The sequence below is a fragment of the Crocuta crocuta genome, unplaced genomic scaffold, assembly GCF_008692635.1.
Source record: "Crocuta crocuta isolate KB4526 unplaced genomic scaffold, BGI_CrCroc_1.0 scaffold27, whole genome shotgun sequence".
Taxonomy (NCBI): Eukaryota; Metazoa; Chordata; class Mammalia; order Carnivora; family Hyaenidae; genus Crocuta; species Crocuta crocuta.
Window position 1 is genome coordinate 6,709,420 of NW_027532250.1, and position 24,126 is coordinate 6,733,545.

At 40.9% G+C, this 24,126-nt stretch overlaps 1 protein-coding gene across 2 annotated transcripts in view; it reads left to right on the forward strand.

The window, feature by feature from the left end:
- Positions 1–1,628: 1,628 nt before the first annotated feature.
- Positions 1,629–24,126, forward strand: part of ADNP (activity dependent neuroprotector homeobox) — a 28,447-nt gene continuing 5,949 nt past the window's right edge. Inside the window, exons 1-4 of one of the 2 annotated variants that reach the window (XM_077778380.1) lie at positions 1,629–1,773; positions 3,128–3,198; positions 21,891–22,003; positions 23,784–23,876. In XM_077778380.1, coding sequence (XP_077634506.1) covers positions 21,896–22,003; positions 23,784–23,876 — 201 coding nt within the window. In that variant the 5' untranslated portion in view covers positions 1,629–1,773; positions 3,128–3,198; positions 21,891–21,895. The remainder of the gene's footprint in view (positions 1,774–3,127; positions 3,199–21,890; positions 22,004–23,783; positions 23,877–24,126) is intronic. The other variant, XM_077778379.1, reaches the window with a different exon arrangement.

The window sequence follows — 24,126 nt, forward strand, 5'->3', positions numbered from 1 at the left end:
CCTCCCACCCTTAGCTGGGGGAGGGGGGACAGATTGGGGGGCGGGGAGCATGCATGGCACGGGAGTGGGGAAAGTCTTTGCCTCCGCCGTGCAACCCTTCCTCCCTAACGTGCCAGCCCCCTCGTACCCTAACCACGGAGTCCACCAACACCACCCCCTTTTCTCTCGGTCGCAGCTGCCTGGTCAGCACGACCTCTTCCGAGCGTTCGGCGCCCCAACTTTGTGATAAGGTGGTGGAAAAAAAAAAAAAAAAAAAAATTNGAAAAGATTTGTCATTTATTTTAATGCAATGAATGGGGAGGAGTTCTTTGAGCACCCTTTTTATTCACCTCTTTCCTCTGGGCTGCCTGCCTGCCCTCCCCTCCCCCCCAACCTGGATGCCTGTCTGCTGGAAAAGGCGCGATTGCTTCTCTTCCTCTTCTGCGCGAGATCAGGCACTAAGGTCCTAATACCCCTTTTAGCTGCACATGTATTCGCTCGAAGTCTTCTTGGTGTTCTTGCATTCACCAGTTCCTCTGGACAGTTCTTGCCATAACCCCATTTCTCAGACAAAGGCTTAGGAGGTAAAAAGAACCAAACTGTTTCCTGTGTTTGCCATTTTGATGTCCATTCTCACACACCCAGTTCCCATCCCTGATGTTTCTCGTGCCAGTGTCTTGAACCTTCAGAATGAAGAAAAAAAAAAGATCTCCTGGGTAGCTTGCTACAGTTTCTTTATAAATCTGCATTGTTGCTTCTGGTTTATGGCCACGAAGAAAATACCAGCCCCCACCCAAAATGCACCGCAGCCAAGTCGGCTAAAGGCGATGAGTGTTGGAGTCAGTAGGGGGCGCATTCCCTGCACTGGGTAAGGCTGCAGAGGGGGGAAGGGCCCCAGAACTAGAACAGGATGTGCTTCACAGCGCCTTCTACAGACCATGGGAAAATGGACCCAGCAAGACGCACTCTCGCACTCTTAGTTGGTGAGCTGACAGCAACATGGCGAAGGACTAAGTGAGTCAAGAGCGGTGATTTTATTTCCTTTTAAGAATCCACCCTGCATTTGAGAAGTTCTTTTTACTTGTTCAAAACTGTTGACCCTGACAATCCACATTTGTTCTTGGCACTTCCTTGGTGCACAGATTTCCTGTTCTCTGGAGTTCTTCCACCTTAAGCTTTGAATGCGTCACCATGCCTTTCCAAGGTCAGATGGTAAAGGGGAAAGTTTAAAACCTGAGAGTAATGGGTTTGGGAGTATTGCCGATTACCTCCTTTCTTCGTGGCCCAAATCTTTCCAAGTCTTTGAGAGTTAAAAATCTTTCTTGAAAGATGTTAGACTTCAGTGGGGGGCAGTACTTTTCATAAGCAGGTAGATGGGTGTCATGATTTGCAAAGCCTTGTTGGTAAACATCGAGCCCATGTTGAGTTCTTCATTGTCCAACTCAACAGAGTTGATTGCAAAATTTTGTTGCCTTCCAGCTTTGGACTTGTAATTGCCATTCATGATCTTCGGCAGCCAACCACCTTTGCAAAAAGTGTTGACACCGGTCTTCTGTGAGCACCCAGCTTTTTAGGGTGTGTTGATTTCTATAGATTTTACTCCTCTTGTTATTTCCATAGGTGTGAGATGCACAATGCGAAACCTAGGCCCCAGCTTTTGCACCATGATGCACAGGGTTGTACTTTTTGTACTGAACTGATAGGTGGCCTAGTGGTTATGCCCTGTACTACCATTTTGAGGATCTGGACTCCGTTCCTGCCTTGCTCTTTGGACCACATTGTCAATTCACACCGGTGGGTATATTCATTTTGGAGGGTGGGAACTGCAGCCACAGGGAGGCCACAGACTTCTTCCTCCTTGGTCACCACCAAAGCCAGCACTTCCAAAATTTCAGCCTAGCCACATTCCTCAAGGAACCTGTTAGAGCTGGTTGCAGTCCTGGGTTCTGAACAGAGAAATGACTTAATGGCTTGTTTAAGAGAAAATTTTTAAGTTGCTATTATTGTTTTAATCATTTGCATTCTGCGCTCTTGTGTATAATCTATGTTCTCAATTACTGTTATTTCGATGACCAGTCTCAAGAGTTGCTAAGCTTCTATGAACCTTACAGATTCTCTGATCAGAACAGACCTTTCCATGAACGTGTACTTGCTACCAGTGACTGACAGGTGTTGTCCATATTCTGAGGGTACTTTAAGACTTTGTTGCAATTATTTTATATAGATACACCAAGGTAAATTTATGGGGAAATGAATGGATGCATTCTTCGATACATAGTTAATCACACAGTTAGGTGGGGCTTAAGGGAGAATTTTCCTTGAACATTTGCTACCAAGTAACATTTTGGTGAGTGAAAAGGAGGCACTTTGGTTCAGATATTCCATTCGGAGACTTACTTATATATTGTTTTTGCAATTTTTTAGTGACTTCAAGAATCAGATACTAAGTCTAAGTGGTATTACTTATCATTTTAAAAACTGCTCAGTATTTGTTAAACAGATATAACTCTGACCTGTACTTGGTCTTTGGTATATATTTATATGAGTTTTTTAAATGAGTAATTTGAAAACAACTTATTTGAGTGCATGTTTGAGGTGAAGTTTGTGAAGGTGCTTTTGTTTGCTTTGGCAAATTATACATAAGATACAATGTTAACTGATGTCCTTAGTGGTAAATAGGCATTTTCCCCCTACAGGAAAACTTGCTGTGATCTCTTGGAAAGCATGTATTTTGCAGTTTCAAGGTTTCCTGGTTTTAGTAGTCAAATAAATAAAAGGTGAAACAATTGGGCTTGAGAGCTGGAATTTAGGTAAACTATGAGGGTTTGTTAAAAGTACAGAAAAAAGAGCCTCCATAAACCAGAGGGTGGGGATGGGCATTCTGTTTCATTGAACTTGTAATAGAAATTCCTTCTTTATCTTGGCCCTTGTTGAAAATTTCCTGAAATTACCTTATTAGAGGCTGCTGTACATTAAACTGACTAAACCTTTGATTCTGGTTCTTAAAGTCTCTGTATGGAAAATTTAGGAGATTGGGCTTTGAATCTCTAAAGACTTCTGGCCCTGCCTATCTTGGAAGTCACTGGTTGTAAACATACCCACTGTGAATTTGTTTTGCTTAAATTTCTCTTTTTTTTCCTTAAACCAGAGTGCAGGAAAAGTTCTAATACTATTTATATTAAAATAAAACGTCACCATGTTGAACAGATTAAGTGTCAAGTAAGTTCACAATTATGTTTTTTTTTTTTTTGATGACCCAATCTCAAGAGTTGCTAAGCTTTTAAAAACTTGAAATATTCTCTGAATAGAATGGGCCTTTCCATGAACATGTAGTTGCTACCAAATAACCAGCTAATAGGCTTTTATCAAGTAAAAATGGCTTTTGATTTTTGTTATAAAGTAAATGCACATGTTTATTGTATTTGATTACTAAAAGTTAAATAAGGTCACTTTCCTTGTAACTATTCACAAAATTTGAAAAATAGCTACTATATAGAATTTTTAGAATTTTAAAAATGTAGCGCTCTAGCAGTCTGTTGGTTCCTACCTTTAAGATGATGTACACAACGCTGGCTGCGTGTTTCATTGTGGAATTACTTTAATGAAGAAGATATAGCTGACCTGTTAAAAAGGAGCAAGTAGGGATCGATACTTGGGTAGAGAGAGACGAAATGAAAACCTCAGAATTTCAGTAGTATTTTTTGTCTTTTGGGAACTATATATAAGTCACAAAGATTGCATTAGTTGTAATAGACCTTGGCAGGATGAGTCCGTTAATTGGTGTGTGTGTACACATACACACAAAATACAACCTTTTTGAAAGTCGAAAATGACTGTCCTATTATTAAATACAAAGTCCATACATTAGAGATGTGGTTGGGAAACCGTACATTAACTAAGAAACAAATGAATTAGACATTGTATGGTTTTTAGATAAACTTTTAAGAAATGTGAAAAGTACCAAAAAATGAAAAATTTTATAAGATTAGAAGCGAATTTATAGTTTTTTACCAAGATGCTCAATATTGTGTAATAATCTGCGTGTCCATCCTGGGCTTCTAAAGGACTTTCACTTTAAATTCTGTTAGGTCTTCCAGAAGATAAAATACTTTCCATTGGGGGGTTTAACTTTCATTTATTTGCCTAAGAGGCATGAACATTAAAGTGTTGCTCCCCTACGTAAATAATTTAATTATGTTAGATTCACAGAGCCTGACATGTTCTGACTGTCATGCAAACTTACAAAGTTTTTCTTCCCCTTGTTTTCTAAGAGCTCCTGGCCTTAGGTCTGGAACAAATGCCTTGTTTTGCTGCTGTGGATCAGTGTCAGTCATAAAAAGCTACATTTTATGTCATTAGTTTGGAAGGCGTTTTAAAACGGGTGAGAAACAGCCCCACACTAACTGAATTGATAATTTTGAATGTAGAAGCCATTTCTTGTTTACTCATTGCCACTTTTCTGCCTTAATTGTTAAGATACTTTATGAAAGAAGCCATCCGTGTTTGGCCCAGCATGAGTGGCCACAATTCCATTGTGACTTTGTGATTTTTATATTATTTGCCTCATCCTGTTAATTACAAAGTGAGGGGAAGGATGATGGTGCTCCCTCAGTCTCTCAGGGTCTTAGTACCCCTTAGATTTGTGTTTTGCTTGTGACCTACCTTTGATATCTGGCAGTTTAGTAGGAGTCTGCTTAAATGAGAATCCATATTCTGCTTCACTGGAAGAAGGCTCTCCTCACGTGTTAATCAAGCGTCTCAAATTGGGATACATATGTATCAACTTGATTGTATTGTGGTATGTATCTATCTCAGGAAGTCACGGATAAAATGTGAGCCAGCTGTGCAAAGGAACCATTTTGATTGAGGGTGCACATTTTCTCATCAGTGTAAAATGCTAAGTTCTTTTCATTCTTTTACTTCTGGATTCTCTTCTCTCTGTGTACACATTCACTGTCCTCTGCCTGTAGTTTTTTGAAGTGCGCTCACAAGCTTCCTTACCTGTATTGATCCCTAGCTTAGTTCTAACACACCAGCTAGAGATATATCTCCATAATTTCAGCAGTGTTTCAGAAATGAATTATGAGAGCATAAATACTTTAGAGTTTACTAAGGGAAGACTGCCCTGAACATATACTGCAGTTTTAAGAGTCAAGTTTAAGGTTTAACTTAGAAGCGTGCACCTGATCTGTAGGAGACTCATGCATTGTTTGACTCTCCCTTAGAATTAAAAATAAATCCCTACACATCCTAACTCCCTCTCCAGTAGGGGTATAGATTGATAACTGAGTCACTTGGCTGCGGCTTGTTGCTGTTTATGTGTCACTTTTCACATGATGCGGTTGATGATTGTATTTTAGTAAGGGTGAGCTGTGAGTGTAAAGGCCTCTTTGCTGGCCTTCGTGGTATTAGAGTATTAATGGTCTGCCTGTTTCATTTGCCAGACACTGTGTGAAACCATTCTGAATTCTCTTGGGATTGTCTTTGTTTCACAAGTGGGGAAATCAAGGCACTGCGACATGTACTGATGAATGGGTTTGTGCCAGGCCTGTGCCTTGAACACAGGCTTTTCGAGGGGTCCCACGTGCTGTCTGGCTGATGGGGGCACACACCACTGCTTCATCACTTGGGAATGATGTCTTGTGCTTCTGTGTCCGTGAATAACCAAGGATCCTAAGTGGGCTTCACCAAGAGGCTGGCAAGAGCAGACCGGCGAAAATTGTGCCGGGGGGCCTGTGATTAATTGAAGTAGCCTGTGTCTGGTTTGGAGTTGCCTGTCCAAGGGTCTAAAAAGAGTTTGTTTGTGGTCCTGTTGTTTTTTCCAGTGTTTTGGTTTAGGGCAGTCTTATTCCTTCTCTCCTCTGGGCAGTTATTTTTGCTTAGACAGATAATTGCTGGCTTTTGCCCTTCTGTCTTTCCTTTTTCTGAACCCTCTGTGCTCCGTTGAAGACTTTGTGGAAACCTGTGCTTCCCTGGAAAATCTGCATCTTTTTCTGGTAGGAACTGGCAACAGTTGAAAACCTGTATATAAGTGGTTTCTTTTTAAACCTGGTATATCTGAAAAAACTTCTATCTGGTGGAAATATAGAAAATTCATTAAAATTTTAAGTTAGGGTTGTAAACACAAGTCAGCAGTTAGAATTCTTGCTCTTGTGAAAGGGGTGAACTGAGACTGGGAGTGTCTTATCCAGTGGGCTCAAAGTCCTGGTTCAGAATCAGGCTTAAAAACAACACCAAGGTAAAACTTCTCTGCAGAAAGTGTAAGGGTTGAGCCAGCAAGTGGCAAAGCCTGCTATGAGAATAATGCTTCTGCTACAAAGAAGGCTTTGCCTAAACATTGAGTCTCAGATAGCTTAGAAACACTTAAGGTGATTCAAGTAAATTATTCTTTTATTTGTGAATGAGGAGAAAACTACCTTTCCCTTACTCTGGGAAAATTAGAGAGTAGTTTTGATAGACCATGGAAATGTTACCATTAAGGGATTAAAAGTAACTGATTGTCTTATGCCATTTAGTTGAGAAGACCAGGACATGTTACTGGAATGATTAAAAGTAGATGTACCTGGATGTCGTCTCAGGCCCACTTGTGAATTGAATTCCCTTGTTCACGCATCTCTTAAGCCAGGTTGTCCACCTACCTCGACAGCAGCAGTTCTAAGCTGTGGGTTTCTTATGTAGGCACCCCAGCGTCGGAGTCATTCCCCATGGTGCGTCCCTGCCTGCTGGGCTGCCTGTTTAAAACCCAGTAAATGGGGAAATCCACCCCGTCTCATACTCTTTAAAGTTAGATTAGGGTGTGAGAGATGGTCTCAATCCTTTGTGGTGGGAGGTAAGCCGTGAGGCATCTTTCTTGCTCCCTTTCAAACAAGATTGCGTGTATTCACTCCAGTGTGTAGTATCGGTACAGGGTTAGGGCCCACACCTCCCTCCAGTTGCTCAGCTGTCATCTTGTCCCTCTGGTGTCATCTTCCCTTCCGGCCATGCGTGTAGCTTACAGTCTCAGCACACTCTCAGAAGTACACTCTGAGAGCCTTTGGTTCCACTGGTGTTCTGTAGGTTCTGGTGGTTACAGCTAGGCATCTCACCTGAAATCTAAATACGCCCAAGTAACAGGGTAAACAGCAACATCATAGCTTCCAGTTGTAGGCACTAGTTTTGTAGTCCAAAAGTCTTCTTAGAAAGACCCACATGCTTTTTAAAAAATAAATACGCAAAATCTAGATCATACACTGTTAAGTCACCTAGGTTTGTTGACGGTACTTGCAGATACTCGATTGCATAAGAGTTTAAAGTGCCACAGAGTTTGTAAAGTTAGGAATATGCTAAACTCTTTAACATGAGTAGCTCCCATAAATATATTTTGTGAAAGCACTATTAGGTGTATGAACGCACATTGTAGTGTGTATAGGAACAGGTATGTGACAGCCGCCTCTGATGCTCAGGAATAATAGTCCACATTTTTTTAAAAGATTATTACTGGGGTGTGAGCTCATAATTTTCAAAGTGACTATTCCAGTATCTGATCTGCCTTAAGATGATAATGATAACTGTTCTAAGTATTAACTGGTATCATCTCATTTAATCTTTCTGGCACTTGAACAATGGCGATAGTGTCCTTCTGGCTATACCATAAGGAAACAGACCTCCAGAGACTGAGTAACATTTTCAAGTTCACAAAGTGAGAAAGTGCCAAGAGTAAGGATTTGAACACAGATCTGTCCAGCTCTGGGGCTGTGTTCTTAATCACTACATTGTACCATCTTTCTTTTGAGCAGAGGAAAACTCTATTGTGTTGTGTCCCTATTTGTTACAGAAGTTTGAAGCTCTGAGGTAAAAATTTTACATGTGGCTGATAGGTCAGCTAAATTTTTTTTCATAAAAACAATTTAGTCTTACTGGAAAACAGATTTTGGTGTAGGCTATAGGCTTCAACCTTGAACTTCACCTTATGCCACCCCTTCAATATCTTATATTACCTTTCTTTTTTTTTTTTTTAAATGTTTTATTTTATTTCGAGGGGGGAGAGAGAGAGAGCGTGAGCAGAGGAGGGTCAGAGAGAGAGGGAGTCACAGACTGAAACAGGCTCCAGGCTCCGAGCTAGCAGTCAGTACAGAGCCCGACGCGGGGCTCGAACCCACGAACCGCGAGATCATGACCTAAGCGAAAGTCGGACGCTTAACCGACTAAGCCACCCAGGTACCCCTATATTACCTTTCCTTATACCTAAAGACCTTCCAGATTGCATAGGTCTGAAATGGGTGTAAGCTCCCTCAGGTGATCCTGACAGTCGCCTAGGTCTGGTACTCCACTCTTCATACACTTCCTTTAGGCCTTGTTTTTAAAGGAACCTGCTGAACATGGCCAGATTAGTTCCCTTAAAGTGCAAGTAGAGCTGTATCATTTCTCTGCTTCCACGTCTGCAGCATCTCCTCAGGGCCTATCAGGCACAGGAGCAGACTCTAGCCTCACACTAAGGCTGCTTTCCTGTCCCCAGACTATCTTTCCAACCTTGTCATTCGTTATCATACAGAAGCTTGATGTAGGAGCCATTCTGGCCTCTCTGTACAGCACTTCCTAAAACTTCTTGCTTTCCCACCTCTAAACTGTGTGCCAGCAAGGAGTTTGTTTGTTTTGTTTTGTTTTGTTTTTGCAGTGAATGCAGATTCCCAGCTAACTTCGTGGCCCCAGCTTAGCATCTGTTTCCACGTTCTCCTGAGCTCCCCTGCTGGGAATGAATTCTCCCTTTTATGAAACCTCAGTTCATTTAGTTTGTCACACATCTGACACTTTGCTTCTTTTCCTGTAGATATTTTTGGGGTGTCATCCCTGTAAGTCCTTTCTAGGCAGGGACTGTTCATTCAGTCTACATTTTTTGAGTGCCTACTTGCTGTGTGTCAGCCCCCGCTGAAGATGCTCGAGCTCTTAACGGGAAAAAACAAGCAGGATCTTTTTAATAGATTTTCTTTGCTCTGGATAGTGAGATGGCATCCTTGTCCTGCATATTTTAAGGGTTCCTGAGTCCATCACTTGAGAGCAGGAAAATCAGTCTCTGTTGAAAAATGATTCATGGTGATTGTAATTTACAGCCATGAATACCTCTTTACCACACTGTGTCAACTGTAATTTCAGGTAATACTTTACTAAATCTGAACTCACCTGTGATGAGTATTTAAAATAAAACATTTGAGCAACAATGTAATTGTAATTTTGAAAATAAAGTAAATGGGGCAATTTATTTCTCCCTGGATTCTTGGTTTGATGTTAAGGAGCCACACCACATGAAGAAAACAAAACTTGCTAAAATTAAATTTTCATTGTTGTGTTACCTTTGAAAAGGCTACCTAATTTACTTTTCTTAGGACCTCTCCCTTTTTGCAGTTCTAACTTTATAACCATTTGAAAGAAACTTATGATCATTTAAAAATTTAACACATGGAAGGAAAGTCTTTGAAAACCTTTTCTGTACTGCTGCATGTTTTTAGGTTTATTTATTTTGAGAAAGAGTGCATGTGCACAAGCAGGGGAAGGGCAGAGAGGGAGAGAGGATCCCAGGCAGGCCTGCACTGCCCGTGGAGAGCCAGATGTAGGACTCAGTCCCACTAACCTGTGAGATCATGACCTGAGCCGAAATCAGGAGTCGGATGCTTAAACCAACTGAGCCACCCAGGTACCCTTTACTGAGATTTTTTTAAGTACTCAGCAATTTGGAGACCGTTAATATGTTACCATAGAGTCATTCATTTAATACTGTCCAAAATGGTCCAGGATATTACAAAGGCCTTCAAAGTTCCTGTACATCCGGGGCCTGCTCTAGAGGATCTGTCCTGTTCAAAGAAATCCTAACAGATGCTTCGTATTTTCATAAAAATACTCGTATTTTTGGCAGAGACTCATCAATGATAAATGCCTCTAATTTTGAACCAGACTATCCATGCTGATCAAATCATTAGCAAACCTTATTTGGTTCCATATTCAGTGCTGTTGTCTTAAATTTTCCAGTAGCGACATTTAGTGTCTCATAGGAGTAGAATCACACTATTTGTTTGTCCTTTTGTGACCAGCTTATTTCAGTTAGCCTGATGTCTTCAGGGTTCATCTGTGTTTTCAGTAGCCATATTTTAACTTGTAGTTTCATTTAATGTTAACATTTAATTTAAAAATGAAATTGACTTTAATGCATTTTTAATCTGGTACATCCAAAGTACTGTCATTTCAACAGGTCAGTGTTTTTGAAGAGGTACTTATGAGATATTTTTCATTTTTTAATTCTAAGCTTTGGAAATCCCAAGTATATTTTACATGTGAAAGCATATCTCAAATGGGCAAAAGACTTGAATAAACCTTTCTCCAAAGAAGACATACAAGTGGCTAAGAAGCACATGAAGATGCTCAGTATCCTTCATCATCATTAAGGAAACGCACATCACACCTACAGTGAAATCCTACTTCCTATGCTTTAGGATGGCTGTTATAAAAAAATTAACAAATGTTGGTGACGATGGGGAGACACTGGAAGCATTGTGTGCTGTTGATGGGAATGTAAATGGTAGAACCACTGCAGAGACAGAATTACCGTGTGAAAAGAGATGTGTATGCCCACGTTCACAGCAGTATTCACAATAGCTAAACGGGGGAAGAAATGCAAGTGTCCCATCTAACTGCAAAATGTGGTGTATACCTAGCATGGGTATTATTCAGGCTTAGAATAACAAGATAAGCAAAATATGGTGTGTGTGTGTATAGCATTGGATATTATTAAGCATTTAAAAGGACATTTTGGGGGGCCCCGGGCGGCTCAGTCAGTTGAGCGTCTGACTGACTCTGGTCATGATTTTGCAGTCAGTGGGTTCAAGCCCCGTATTGAGCTCTGTGCTGACAGCTCAGAGCCTGGAGCCTGCTCCAGATTCTGTGTCTTCCTCTCTTCCCTCCCCCTCCCTTGCTCATGCTCTGTGTCTCACAAATGAATTAACGTAAAAAAAAAAAAAAAAAAGGTTTCTTTAAAGGAAGGAAATTCTGACACAGAATGACCTGTATAAACCTTAAAGATACTGTGCTAAAGTAAAATAAGCCAGTCACAAAAAGACTTAGTGATTCCACTTACGTGACATACTTAGTCAGAATCATGGAGACTGGAGGATTGTGGTTGCCCAGTGCAGAAGGGAAGTCAGAAATGGGGAGTTGTCTAATGTATAGAGTTTTGCACCATGAAAAGAGTTTGGAGATGGGTGGTGGTGATGGTCGCCATGATATTACGACTACTTAATACCACTGAATTGTACACTTAAAAATGGTTAAGATGGTAAATTTTTTTAATGTGTATTTTTACACCGTATAAATTGATTTAAAAGCATATCTCCAGGGTTGCCTGGCTGGCTCAGTTGGTGGAGCATGCAACTCTAGAACTCAGGTTGTGAGATCCATGGAGCTCCATGTTGGGTGTAGACATTACTTAAGATAAAACTTTTTAAATAAAAAAATGAAAGCATACCTCCATTCACTTTAGACTAGCTACGTTTTATGTGAAGGGTAGCCATTTGTGCTAGCATTTACCTTGTTGGAAGGAAAGTACAGTTCTTAGAATAAAAATTAAAAATTTTCAGCCAGCATTGTTTTTCTTGCTGCATGACTAAAATGCTTGAGGTCCATAGATTCATTTCCTTTTAAAAGAAAAATTTCATGTGCATAAAAGTCCGGAAGGATAAATATACCCAGTGTTAACTCTTTGGATATGATTACTTGTGTTCCATGCCTTATCTGTATTTTGTTATATTCGATACAGTTGCCTTTTTCTGACTTTGTAACAGTTTTGCTGCAATATAATTCATATATCCTACGATGCACCCCTGTAAAGTATGACTTTTTTTTTTGTATATTCAAAGAGTTGTGCAGCTATCACCCCACGAAAGAATCAGGTTCCCACTAGCAGTCACCCTCGGCTTCCACTCAGCTCCTCTAGCTTTTGGCAGCTTTACCCTCTCTGTCTCTGTAGATTGGCCAGTTCTGTACCTTTTGTGTAAATGGACTCATATAACAAGTGGTCTCTGGTGGCTGACTTCTTTCACGTTATATTTCCTATAATGTTTTCAGGTTTCAGCCATGTTGGAGTATGTATCAGTACTTCATTTTTTTAAATGGCTGAATCATTTCATTATATGGATATACCACATTTTATTTCTCGATCTAATAGTTAATGGAGATTTGAGTTGTTTTTCCTTGGGTGTTCATGATTACTGTGAGAACATTCATGTACCAGTTTTTATGTGGATGTATGTTTATTTCTCAATTCCTTTTGTAACAAAAATGAATGGAACTTTTTTTGCAAAAAGGAGCCTAAGAGGCAGTTGAAAGCAGACTAGACTCCAGAGAAAAAGGATCACCAAAAGCCTCTACTTTCCCCAGCATTTCTGGAATAGCATGGCTCGAGTATTGATAATGGGAAGGTGGTAAAAGAGAGACATAGGATACATGTTTTTGAAAAGCTGCTTTATTTAGAGATACAAAGGTTGTGCTTTTCATTTTGCAAGGTATTGTTACAGTTTAGATATCCTTCCGGTGTGACTGTCCAGTGAGTTGGCATCCATGGTGATGGTAAGACCACTTTAGAGCAAGTGGTCTCAGAGCTAATAAGTTGTTTCAATTCTCTGGATCTGATGGGGCTGTCTGACCTGAGCTATGTGTGTATTCCTAATCACCATTTCACCTCTTGAGCTAGTTTGGACTTGTATAAGGTCATTTCAATCTTGAGTGTTGAAGTTTAGGCACTTTGAGATGTGTATATGTATTTAACATGCTCTTGTTGTTTACCTTTAATGTCAGAAATCAGTGCTTCACCCAAGTTGGGTAATGGGAGGAGGGCTGCGTCCTAGATCTGAAGATGACCTTGAGACCCAGCTCAGTCACCGACAAGCTGATCACCCTTGGGTCAGTTGCTTCACCTCAGTTGCTAATCTGTAAAATGAGAAGAGTTTAGATTAGGCAACGCTGAGGCTCTGTCAGTGATTCACAGTGTTCCACTTTAGTATCAGAATGCTCTTGCCCCTTCACTTGAGAAGATACTTAAAGACTTGATAATTACTTCCCTTCTAACCAGACATGGATTCAGTACAGATTTTTTTTTCTCACCAACTGAAGCACCTAATACTGAAGCACGCAGCACATATTAAAAAAAAAAAAATCTTAATTGTTGTCGTATGTAAAGTGGCTGCCACCAACACAAATGCACCTTCCAGGAGCATTAATTAAACAATAATATCCAGGGCACGCCTGGCTGGCTCAGTCAGTGGAACATGCCAGTCTTGATCTCAGGGTCGTGAATTTGAGCCCCATGTTGGGCAGAGGGATTACTTTTTAGAAAGTAATACAGGTTTAAAAAATAGTAATATCCAGAACTAAAGAAGTGTTGTCCATTTGATCTTCTAATTGTAACACATCTGGAATAAGTTTATTCAAGGCATCAAAGACATTGACAGACTAGAGCCTGTCTGCTGGAGATTGGCTTCTATGATCGCAGGAGCAGTGCTGAAGAGAGCTGAGCGTGGGTGACTTGGAGCAGGAGGGAGACTTGGGAGGAGAAAGGGTCAGAGAAGCGTGGAAGGCTGTTCTGTGGCTAGATGATTAAAGGTTTCTGTAGCTGGACTGAGAGATCTGGGCCTGTGGACTGAGCTTCCCCGCCTGGGACCGGCTGCCTGGCAGGGTCTGTGCTCTGCTCGCTCGGGTGATCAGGCAGAGAGACGATCTCCGAGCAGGGCTGCTTGTGGGAGGGATTCACCTGTTGTTCGTCGGCAGTGGCCAGAAGTTCCTGTGACCAGACCGTTGTACAGGATGCTGTGTTTGCATAAATATCCTCGTCTGGCCTCGAGTAAATAACCCTCTACTTCCCAAAAAAGTAGTATGAAAGCTTAAGGAATTTAATCATTGATTTGGGCAAGACTTGAAGAACATCAAGATGTCTTTTTCTGGAGGCAGTTTTGTATTTGACACAATTAACTCCATTGAGATTCGTTATCAGAGAGTAAAAGTGCAGTTCGTGGGGGGCGCCTGGGTGGCTTAGTGGGTTAAGCGTCCGACTTTCGCTTAGGTCATGATCTCGCGGTTCGTGGGTTCAAGCCCCGCGTCGGGCTCTGTGCTGACTGCCAGCTCAGAGCCTGGAGCCTATTTCAGTCTGTGACTCCCTCTCTCTCTGACCCTCCCCTGCTCACGCTGTCTCTCTCTCTCTCCCTCCTAGAAATAAATAAAACATTAAAAAAAAAAAATTAAAAAAAAAAAGTGCAGTTCGTGGATGAGAATAGGAGAAAACAAGTTGGTTATGTTCTTGCCTGCTTCTTGTCTTTATTAACAGTGTTCTAATCTGGTTATCCTGAGCAAAATAATTCATTCAGATTGAGTTTTTGGTACAGGTGTGTCATTTGCAAAGTAATTTCTCCTCATCCTCCTGGGCTTTCCTAATAAGCCCCTTCTTTGGCCTCAACGCTACTTCACAATTTCTGTTACTTAAGGAGAAGGGAGCCTAACCTTTGTTTTCTTACCTCTTATGCTGCACAGTTTTATCTGCTAATCCAGATGAGCGTTCTGCCCCTGGATTGTCAGGCGCTTACTTGCTCTGTGGTACTTGGGATTGAGAAGAGAGGTGACAACGACAGCTAGAGCTGCCTTTCTGTGAAGAGCCTCTGGAATCTGCAAGGTCTTTTGCCCAAGCTTATAGGAAATTGAAAGATTAGCTGCTTCTGTTCAGAACTCTGACTTTTAAAAAAAAAAAAAAAAAAAGATTGAGTAGGGTGATTGCTTCCAGACTAAATGTTAGGCCCTAGGCTCTGGGCTCTCAATGCCCTCACTCGTTGGAAAGTTGTTCTAGAAAGGCTTTACAGGGTTTATTTTTTCAAAGTACAAACATACAGAGGCGCCTGGGTGGCTCAGTCGGTTAAGCATCCGACTTCAGCTCAGGTCATGATCTCACGGTTCGTGGGTTCGAGCCCCACATCAGGCTCTGTGCTGACAGCTCAGAGCCTGGAACCTGCTTCAAATTCTGTGTCTCCCTCTCTCTGACCCTCTCCTGCTTACGCTTAGTGACATCATTAAAAGCAAATAAGAGGTCTCTGTTCCCTGCTTCTGATCCCAGTATTGTCAGGAAAGATAAGCACTTAATTGATTATAAAAGAAACTGTGTTTTACGATAACCACATTTGTGCTCTGTGATATTGACAGGGTATTAAATACGTTGCTGAGGAGGTGGTAAGAGGAAGAGTGAGTGCATAAATAGGCAAATGATGTTTTCTTTCTGCCTAGTTTTTATTTTAATGGGTCCTAAATCTTTTGACAGAGACATCACAAAAGCTGTTTTTTTAAAAAGTACATCACAGGTAGCATGAGGATTCATGAGAAATTTCTTAAAATGTCTGTGCGTCTTAAAAAATAACAAAGCTTAGTATTTTTCAGTTAGTGATTTAAACTTCAAACATATCTGACCCTTAAAACCCAGTGTGGGTTATAAGATCTTTATATAAATAGTTGAATACTTAGAACATTGGAATACTTTGTTTTTTTAATATCAAGGACCTGAATTTGTTCTTACGTGTTAATTTGGATTGAGGATATTACCAAAAATGAAATTGTTTATATTGTAGTAGTTTGAATGTCTTCCTAATTTTTTATTAATTTAGAAAATACAGTTGCTACTTTTCTTCACTAGTAATGGCATAATTTCCAGCCTTTGATCCAACCCCCAACATCCCCCCCAGGAAAAGATTTTCCCAGATGTGTATTTTCCTTTACAGCTTAATGTAGACATGTTTAAAAGACAACATCAAAGTATAAACTGTACTCTAATCCTTAGGCTTATTGTGGACCTAAGGACTCTGATAACCATCCTCTGATCAGACTGTAATTTTACTTAGGAGAGATTTTCAGTAAACTGTTGGAATTCTGCTGTAGCCATCAAACTTCTTGCTTTGGGTGACTGCCCACCAGGTCCCGATTCTACATTTCAGTCAGCTGCCACCTTGGCATAAATTTGCCTTAGAAGCTTAGGTTAGGCAAGTAACTTATTTCAAGGAGATACCTCGGNTAGACGAAGCAGCTTATGTTTAGGTGTTACCAGGAAGAAGTCACCATTCCTGGCTAGCTCTCAAAGCATTGTTAGAAACATTTGCTCAAGATAATCACAAAGTATACTCACTGACATAACTGATGCATTAGTTGTCACTCCTGTATGCTCAGATTTTGGTTCCCAGATATGTGAAAGTTGCACTTAAACTTGGGAGTGATGGAAACTAGGACATGCTAGCATATTTACTTCTGTATTTTCTGGCATGTTAAATTAGCACCATATGTTCTTATTAGGAACTGAGGAAGCATAAGAATGCGCATAAAAATATGAGGAATTACAATACTGAAAAATGCCATGTTATATCCACACTTGGAGTAGCTTAAAATATCCAGAAAAGTTTGATCTGGCTTCTTTGATTATCTGTGCCTGGTCAAAGGTTTAAGGTGGGGTTTTATGGGGTTTTTTGTTTTTGATTTTTCTGTGGGCACAGTTGCAAATGTTTTTCTGCTTTTCTTGTACCCCTCATCTAAAAACAGAGACTGAATAATGCCATGCTTGATCTGGTGGCTTTGCATGGGACCTTATCAGGCATAGACAAGCCTCATTGACTTGGTACATCAGGTCCTGCAAACCTTGCCTTGAGCTGGCTAAATCAGCACCGTTTGCTGGATTCCTGTTTGTCTTCCTAACTCAGAAGAACCGGAGTACAACACTTGACTTGATCCAAGCCTTTTGGCAGAGCTTTTGTTTCCTAAATGATTATAATTCTTTCTCTCAGGTAATGACTTCTTTGCTTAAGTTCACAGTCAGTGAGGTGGTATCATCTTTTCCCTGTACAGATTCAGCCTGTAGATGACATGTCCTCATGGGACACGCTCACTCCGCCTCATTTACTCTTGGTATATGGAGTAGAGGAATATTTTTGCTTTTGGTATATGGAGGGGAAGGAGGGATATGTAGTTGATGAATCTTCGATACGTGTTTTCAGTTCATCTCTAGCTTAGGGCTACAGATCTCAGATTTTCATTTGTGCCTTCTGACTCTTGCTTTCTAAGAGAGTGCGTGAGTAGGAGTTTAGCCAGGATTATTACTAAAACTTTAATGTTTTGGCCCCAATCAGTAGGTATGGATATAATCCTCAAAGATCAATAGGAAGGAGTGTGACTGAATCATTCCACAGCAGTGAATTTAAATCATTCTCAAAAATTGATATTTTAAGTCTAGTTATCAGATGGCATATGCTTACTCAAACTCTACTTATTTTCAGTTGTTACTCAAACACTTGCAAGTGTTAACTCTGTTATTAATAGGTCATTTAGGGGCTCCTGGGTGGCTCAGTCAGTTAAGCGTCCAGCTCTTGATTTTGGCTCAGGTCATGATCTCAACGGTTCTTAAGTTCAAGCTCCACATCAGGCTCTGCACTGACACTGCAGAGCCTCCTTGAGAGTCTGTCTGTCTGTCTCTCTCTCTCTCTCTCTCTCTCTGCCCCTCCCTCCCTCCCTCATGCTCTCTCTCACAAAATCAGTATCAGGGAAAAAAAATAGGTCATTGAGCTTTCCCCCAAATCTTTTAGCATTTAGAAAGTGACTCTTTTAATACAGTGTTTGTTTTGATTAATGAAACCACGGGCCATATCATCTTTCAGAATAACTGTCTTCCTGGCAAACTCTTATTCTTCCTACTAGACCTAATTCACAGGTGTAATTACTTGGCATAAAGTTCTCCCATCTTTTCTCTTGCTCACTTCACTTCTGTGTCCCACTGCCCAGTGGGTCTATGAAGACTTTTGGTTGGAAGGGACATGAACCAAAGCTTAAGCAGAAATCGTCATGTACTTGCTCTTGTTTAGGAAAAGCCAAACAGGTGTCCTTCGCTCCCTCTCTGCTTTCTGCATTTGTAGTCGTAGGTCCTAAGTCCTTTTCCGCATCATTAGCATTCCGTCTGGGGCGCGTGTCCAACTCTACCGGTCAGTGTCTGTAGAGATAGATTACTCTAATTGGTGGACCTGAGTCACGTACACTCGGCTCTCATGGAGGAAGGGCCTTCGAACAGCACATCGTTTGTACCAAGGGTGGCTTCAAAAGGAACTCTAGCAGGCAAAACCAACCATCTTTTTTACTACAGTGCCATAGTGCCTGCCGTTTGCTCTAGGTCCTGTCCCTTAGACATGATAGACTTTTGAAGGGAAGAACTAGGTCCTATTCATCTATCTTCTCTGAGCACAAAGTGTAGGTTCTCCAGAAATGACTGATAAACAGGTGAACAGTGGTTCCATTCTGTTAAATTGGATGTTTTCCCCTTTTTTGCCATGAGCTGAAGGGATTACGGTTTGACTGAAGGGAGCTCTCCTTGGTATTGAGATAATGGTGCTGACCTGGTGAAATGGCCATCCTCACAGCTAAGGAGGTTCAAGATAAAGAACTAGCCACCTGGGGACAAATCTGGAGAGAAAGACTATCCTTCTGCATTCCTTTGAATCCATCACCAGACAATTTTGACATTATTGTAAGGCATCTTCCTCCCTCAGAGTAACTATTGTAAATATTTTGTTTTTAGCTAAGTGAGGAAACAGCCCTTAATCCCAGTCTATTTCTTATTTACTCTGTTCCTGCCCCTCAGTCACTTAAGGTATGGGCCCTTTGTCCATGTTGCTAATTGAGAGGGCTTTTAAGGGGTGCAGAGGAGACCAAGAGTTATTTTCATAAAAGTTTTTTAAGTTTGAACCAAGTAGATAACATGGTTGAACCCTAAAGCCAGCAGTTGATTTGAAGGGTTTTGTTTTGTTTTATTTTTGAGACAAAGAGCATGGGTGGGGGAGGAAGACATAGAATTCAAAGCAGGTTCCAGGGTCTGAACAGTCAGCCCAGAGCCCAATGTGGGGCTGGAACCCATGAACCGTGAGATCATGTCCTGAGCCAAAGTCGACACTTAGCCAATTGAGCCTCCCAGGCGCCCTGAAGTTGTTTCTTAACAAGCGATAGGCTTGGGAAAACAACGGAGGGTCCTTGAGTTCTTTTTCTTATTGCCCATGCTAATCCTAACGTTCACAGATCAGAGTGTATTGGAGATGTTCTTTCAAGGAACCTTTGGCTTGTAGAAAAGCTTGACATAACAGTGGCCCCTCTAGAAAGGGGGAGAGCTCCATTGCTGGAGGGCAGGAGGAGCAGGGAGCCTTCTTTGCTTATATTCTTAGACTGTGTGCCTGTTTTGTACAGAGTGTTTTACTTACAAAAACAAGAGTCTTTGTAAATGCTTTTTGATGGTGCTAACATATGAATTACTCTAGCTCCAGATGGACAAAATCTTGTAAGTGATCTCCATAAGTAGATACATGGAGGGTACCTCCATCTAAAGAAGGGGGAAGAAAGAATTCCTCATATTTAAAAAAAAAAAACCTGGCATTTTTAAAGTTTATTTATTTAGAGAGAGCATGAGCACGACTGGGAGGAGGGGCGAGAAAGTCCCAAGCAGGCTCTGCGCTTGTGCTGAGCCCAACATGGGGCTCAGTCCCACAACCTGTGAGATCATGACCTAAACCAAATCAAGAGCCAAAGGTTTAACTGACTGAGCCCACCCAGGTGCCCCCCCCCCATGTCAGTTATCTTAACTCTGAGTATTCTACATCTTTCAGTGTAAACTTAGGTTCTTCCTAGTTGCTAATCATAAAGAACCATTTTTGTAAAACATTTTTTGGTAAGCAGTGTTCACTATTTATATGCCTGTTTAGTTCAGTCTAAGTAAACTTGAGATTTACTCTATGGCTGAAATACCAAATTTTATAAATTATGAGTTTCTTGTAGCTAAGCTCCGTTATGAGCATACTCACTCTTTCAGACCTATAGGTTTGTAAATTGGGTACCTACCATTTAGTGAGGTGCCTCCCTAGGAGGTCTTTAAACAACTTTGCTTGTTCTGAATGGTGGGCACTTAGAATGCCTGATACATTGTCCACAGAGAATGAGTTTCCCTTTATCCCCTGCAGCAGTTCAACGCCCCCTGGACGTTTTCTGTATAGACCGGTGGCAACATTTCCAAATCATTGTGTATTTGTTTTGCTGAGATGTTGAGCTGCTGCTCTCCAGGAGGCATGGGAGATGAGTAAGGGCTGCTGCTGGGCCCATCTCCTCTGAAGTAAAGCAGGACTAACTTGGGAAGTTCGGAGAGAACTGCCGGGTTTGGGCCCACAGAGAAAGCTTATGAAATGAATAAACAAAAATGTCTCTTCTCAGACTTGGGTGCTTATGGGCATCTGTTTGATGCCTGGTCTCTTCAGAATTAGCCTGCAACATTTTCTCTTATTTCTGAAACATTTCTTCTATGAGGTGGCTTTCTCTAGATGACCTAGTTTGGGGGAATGGTTTTATTAAATAGCACATGATTAAAAAGTTTCAAAAAGATGGTTTAAAAACAATTTAGCAATAAAATTTCCACAAGGAATAATGGATTTGGCCTTGAATGCACATTAATTTGTATCCAGAGTGACTTCTGAGTCCCCTGTTAACTACTGTGCTGATTATTGGAGGGCAGAGAATGCGGAGGACACGATAGTCGTGCTTCTTAGCTGATAGAGCAGGTCGGTGTTGAGGATGGGAAGGCGGATATATATTTTTTTTTTTTCTTTTTTAATTTTTTTTAAGTGAAGTACTTTTCTTTTTTGGCCTCAATTACACTTCAGTACTTCATGTAGAATATTTTGAAACTTCTCAGTGCTGGTAACATATCCAAATTCAGAATTTCTAGGAGTGAGTTTGCTTTGGTGTAGGCTTTGCTCTTTTCCATTTTTCATAGTCCACAATATTGATTTTTGATTAGAATAATAAATGAGGTAACAGGATATAGTATTACCTTTGGATTAGTGGATTATGGTTGTGCTTACAATGGTAGTGGTATGAAAGAGTATCTGCCTTTATTAATTAGAAAACTTGATTTGCGTGTATGAAACTAATTCCCGATACTTTGGCTTTTAGGTTTGCCTCTAGTTTTGGTTTTTGGAAGTCTTTTATATCCTTTAGTATTTGGATGGTTAGAGAAGTTCCTAACTATATTTTATAGGGAAACAAATGATCCTGTTGGAAGCCATACAAGTACTAATTTTTATTTTCTTAACTTTTGCTTTTTAAGGAACTTGGGAAATGGATCTAAATTTCTGTTTTAATGTATTAGGTCATTTAAGTAATTTTTCAGTTCCTTCACACAGATAGAGGCTTTTCATTTTTCAAAAGGATTCCCTAAAATCTAACACAGGTAGCACTTGCTCTGATGCTGAGTGCCTAGATTTCCCCGTCACCATAAGTGAGTGCCTTTGTCCAGGTGTGGTGCTGGCTGGGGGGCAGGCTTCACAACCATTAGTGTCTGCAGTTGGGGTAGTATATGGAAACACTTAAGGATATCTCTTTAAGAATACCCTAGCAGTGTGCGGGATGGCTCCCAGAAAACAGACACTTCTTTTCCCTGGCACTCAAAATTACGTGGCAATGATGCTGGAATGGCGAACATCTTTCTATTTTCAGAGGCTCAGCATCACAAGGAGAAAAGCACTCACACTCATTTTTAAAATAATTGGTTGGTATGCTTAACCTAATTCTCAACTTAAAAAAAAAAAAAGTTTGGTGATGAAGTTAAACTCTCATTAGAATTGTGCCAGATTAGTCTCATAGCCCCCCTATGACATAAACTGTCCTGTTAGAAACAGAAGGTCAGAGAGCACTTACTTTGCCTGCCTGCTCTAAGTGTCAGAACAGACTAGGTCAGAGGGTCTGCGCACCTCCTCTGTCAGCGGGCCAGGCTTTGTGGTCCTGCCGTCAGTGGAACTAGGAAATATTACAAGTTGTACGTGTTTTGACTTGACTTAAATTTTTTTTTCCAATAGAAACTATGTTCCAACTTCCTGTCAACAATCTTGGCAGTTTAAGAAAAGCCCGGAAAACTGTGAAAAAAATACTTAGTGACATTGGGTTGGAATACTGTAAAGAACACATAGAAGTAAGTAGCATGCCGTTTTTTAATTTTAACATGACTCAGCTTCTGATCCATTACTTTGTGTCAGCAGCCGGGATGGTTAATTCTTAGCTGTGATTCTGAATTTTAACTGCAGCATTAGCTTCACCAGAGCTTTCTCAGTTGGCTAAACTTGTTCCCTTCTCCCTAAAATGGGCTCTTTCATCTTTGCATCATGAAGCAAAAGCAGTTCTACCATTGAGGACGTACACATGTCAGACACTTTACTAGGTGCTTGAAAATGGTCTCTAAGTTCAGATCCTTAGAACAACCCCTGGGGGGGAATGTAGGAATTCTTATCCAATTTACAGATGAAGAACCAGTAAAGAAATAGGTTCACCTCACAGCTGAGCATATGGCAGGGTCTGTCTGTGGGACTCCAGAGCCTGTTCTCATTCTGATATGCCTGAATGTTCTGGTTGACCTTCTGATTGTTGAGGCGTGGTGGTTTGGGTGCTTGTTGTCTCTTTCCTTAGGATTTGAGCGGTTGTTGGCCCTTTTGACCCATCATAGACTATTATCTTCCCCTTGTGTAACAGTTTGGACTTTTGCAAACTGTTTTTCTAACCTTTTTATCCTATGAGCTTTATAACAGCCCTGTGGGATAACCAGTGCACTGGTCTCCTTTTCCAGATCTCATTGCTCCAGGTCTTGCTGCTGTTTAGTTGGTCAGAGCCTCTGGTTGAAATATTTAAAGCTGTTTTCCCCTCTAGCCTTTAAGTTCCAGCTGGCCAGGGACCATAACTGCCTTGTCCATCCACGTATAACCAGCACCTAGCACAGTGCTGGGTACATAATAGGCACTCAGTAAACGTTTGGATGGAATATGAAAGTTAAAAAGTGATTTCCTTCATGCAACAGGTGTTCCTTTCCTGATTCCCATGAGTAATACTCTAGAGGTGTATGAGGAAGACTGAAGCTTCACAAAAGTGGGCTTCTCTAGTTACATTGTCCCCAGCATGGAAGTTCACTGCTTCTCCAGCCCCTCAAATTCAGGTAGATCTGCCCAGTGAAACAGTCCATCCACTTCCACTTTACACTCAGTTGGGTAATCTGCAGAAGAATAAATGCAAATGTGAAGGTACCTTTTCTGTCCTGCATTTGACGTGTTCTTCCTGTTACTACACCCGTTACATCCTCTGGAATTTAGATATACTTGATTTTCCCACAGTGAACTATGAACCTTTTAGGAGCCAAAGGGAATTTTCTCCTAAGACTGTATCTTCCTGGCCTGGGGGGGAAATGGCCATTAAATTTTTATATAATAGTATAAATTTAACAATACTGCTTACTTTCTTCGAATAGCTTTCTTTCTTCCTTTTACGGGTTCAGAAATCCTGAGTTTTCTTCCCCATCCATTTCTAACCTCCCACCCTCCTTTTGGTCTACAGAAACAAGAGTGTCACATCCATGGTGCTTTAGGCAAACATTGCTAGTTTATATTCCATTTTGCTACTACAGCTGATGAGTTACAGTACTCTAATGAAAGGGGCTTTGGTATTTTTTACTTAATTAGAACTTCCATTGGTTTCCTTGGAAACCTGTCTGACCATTAGGAGAGTGTTTGGTTGTTCGAAAATTTTGAATGCAACTTCCATATGCCTTTTCTATTTCCTAATAGCCTTATCGTTCCTAAGTTTAGTTCTTGCTGGGGTTGGTTTATTGTGGGTCTCCCCAGCTGTAGCTAAGAGATGGGATTTGTAAGTCAGGTTGGGCTAGAGTTGGTATCATGATGTTTTTGTAAACTTCTTTCACTGTTTTCTAGGATTTTAAACAGTTTGAACCTAATGACTTTTATTTGAAAAACACTACATGGGAGGATGTAGGACTATGGGACCCTTCACTTACTAAAAATCAGGTAAGTGGCAGAGGGGACTTAATGACAGCATCCTTGGTGCATCCCCTGTTCAGCTCTAGGCTTTTCATAGGGACACATTGTTTTGTAGGCAGCAACCTAGTGTGGAAAGTGTCCATTTCCTAAGTGGCAGGGAAGACCAGGAAGAATTTGTCTTTGTCATTGGATAGAAACTTCAAGTGTAAGAAGAATAGGAAATTTTGTTACTTAAATGTTCTGAAGCCCAGTATGTATCAACGTTCCCTCACAGAAG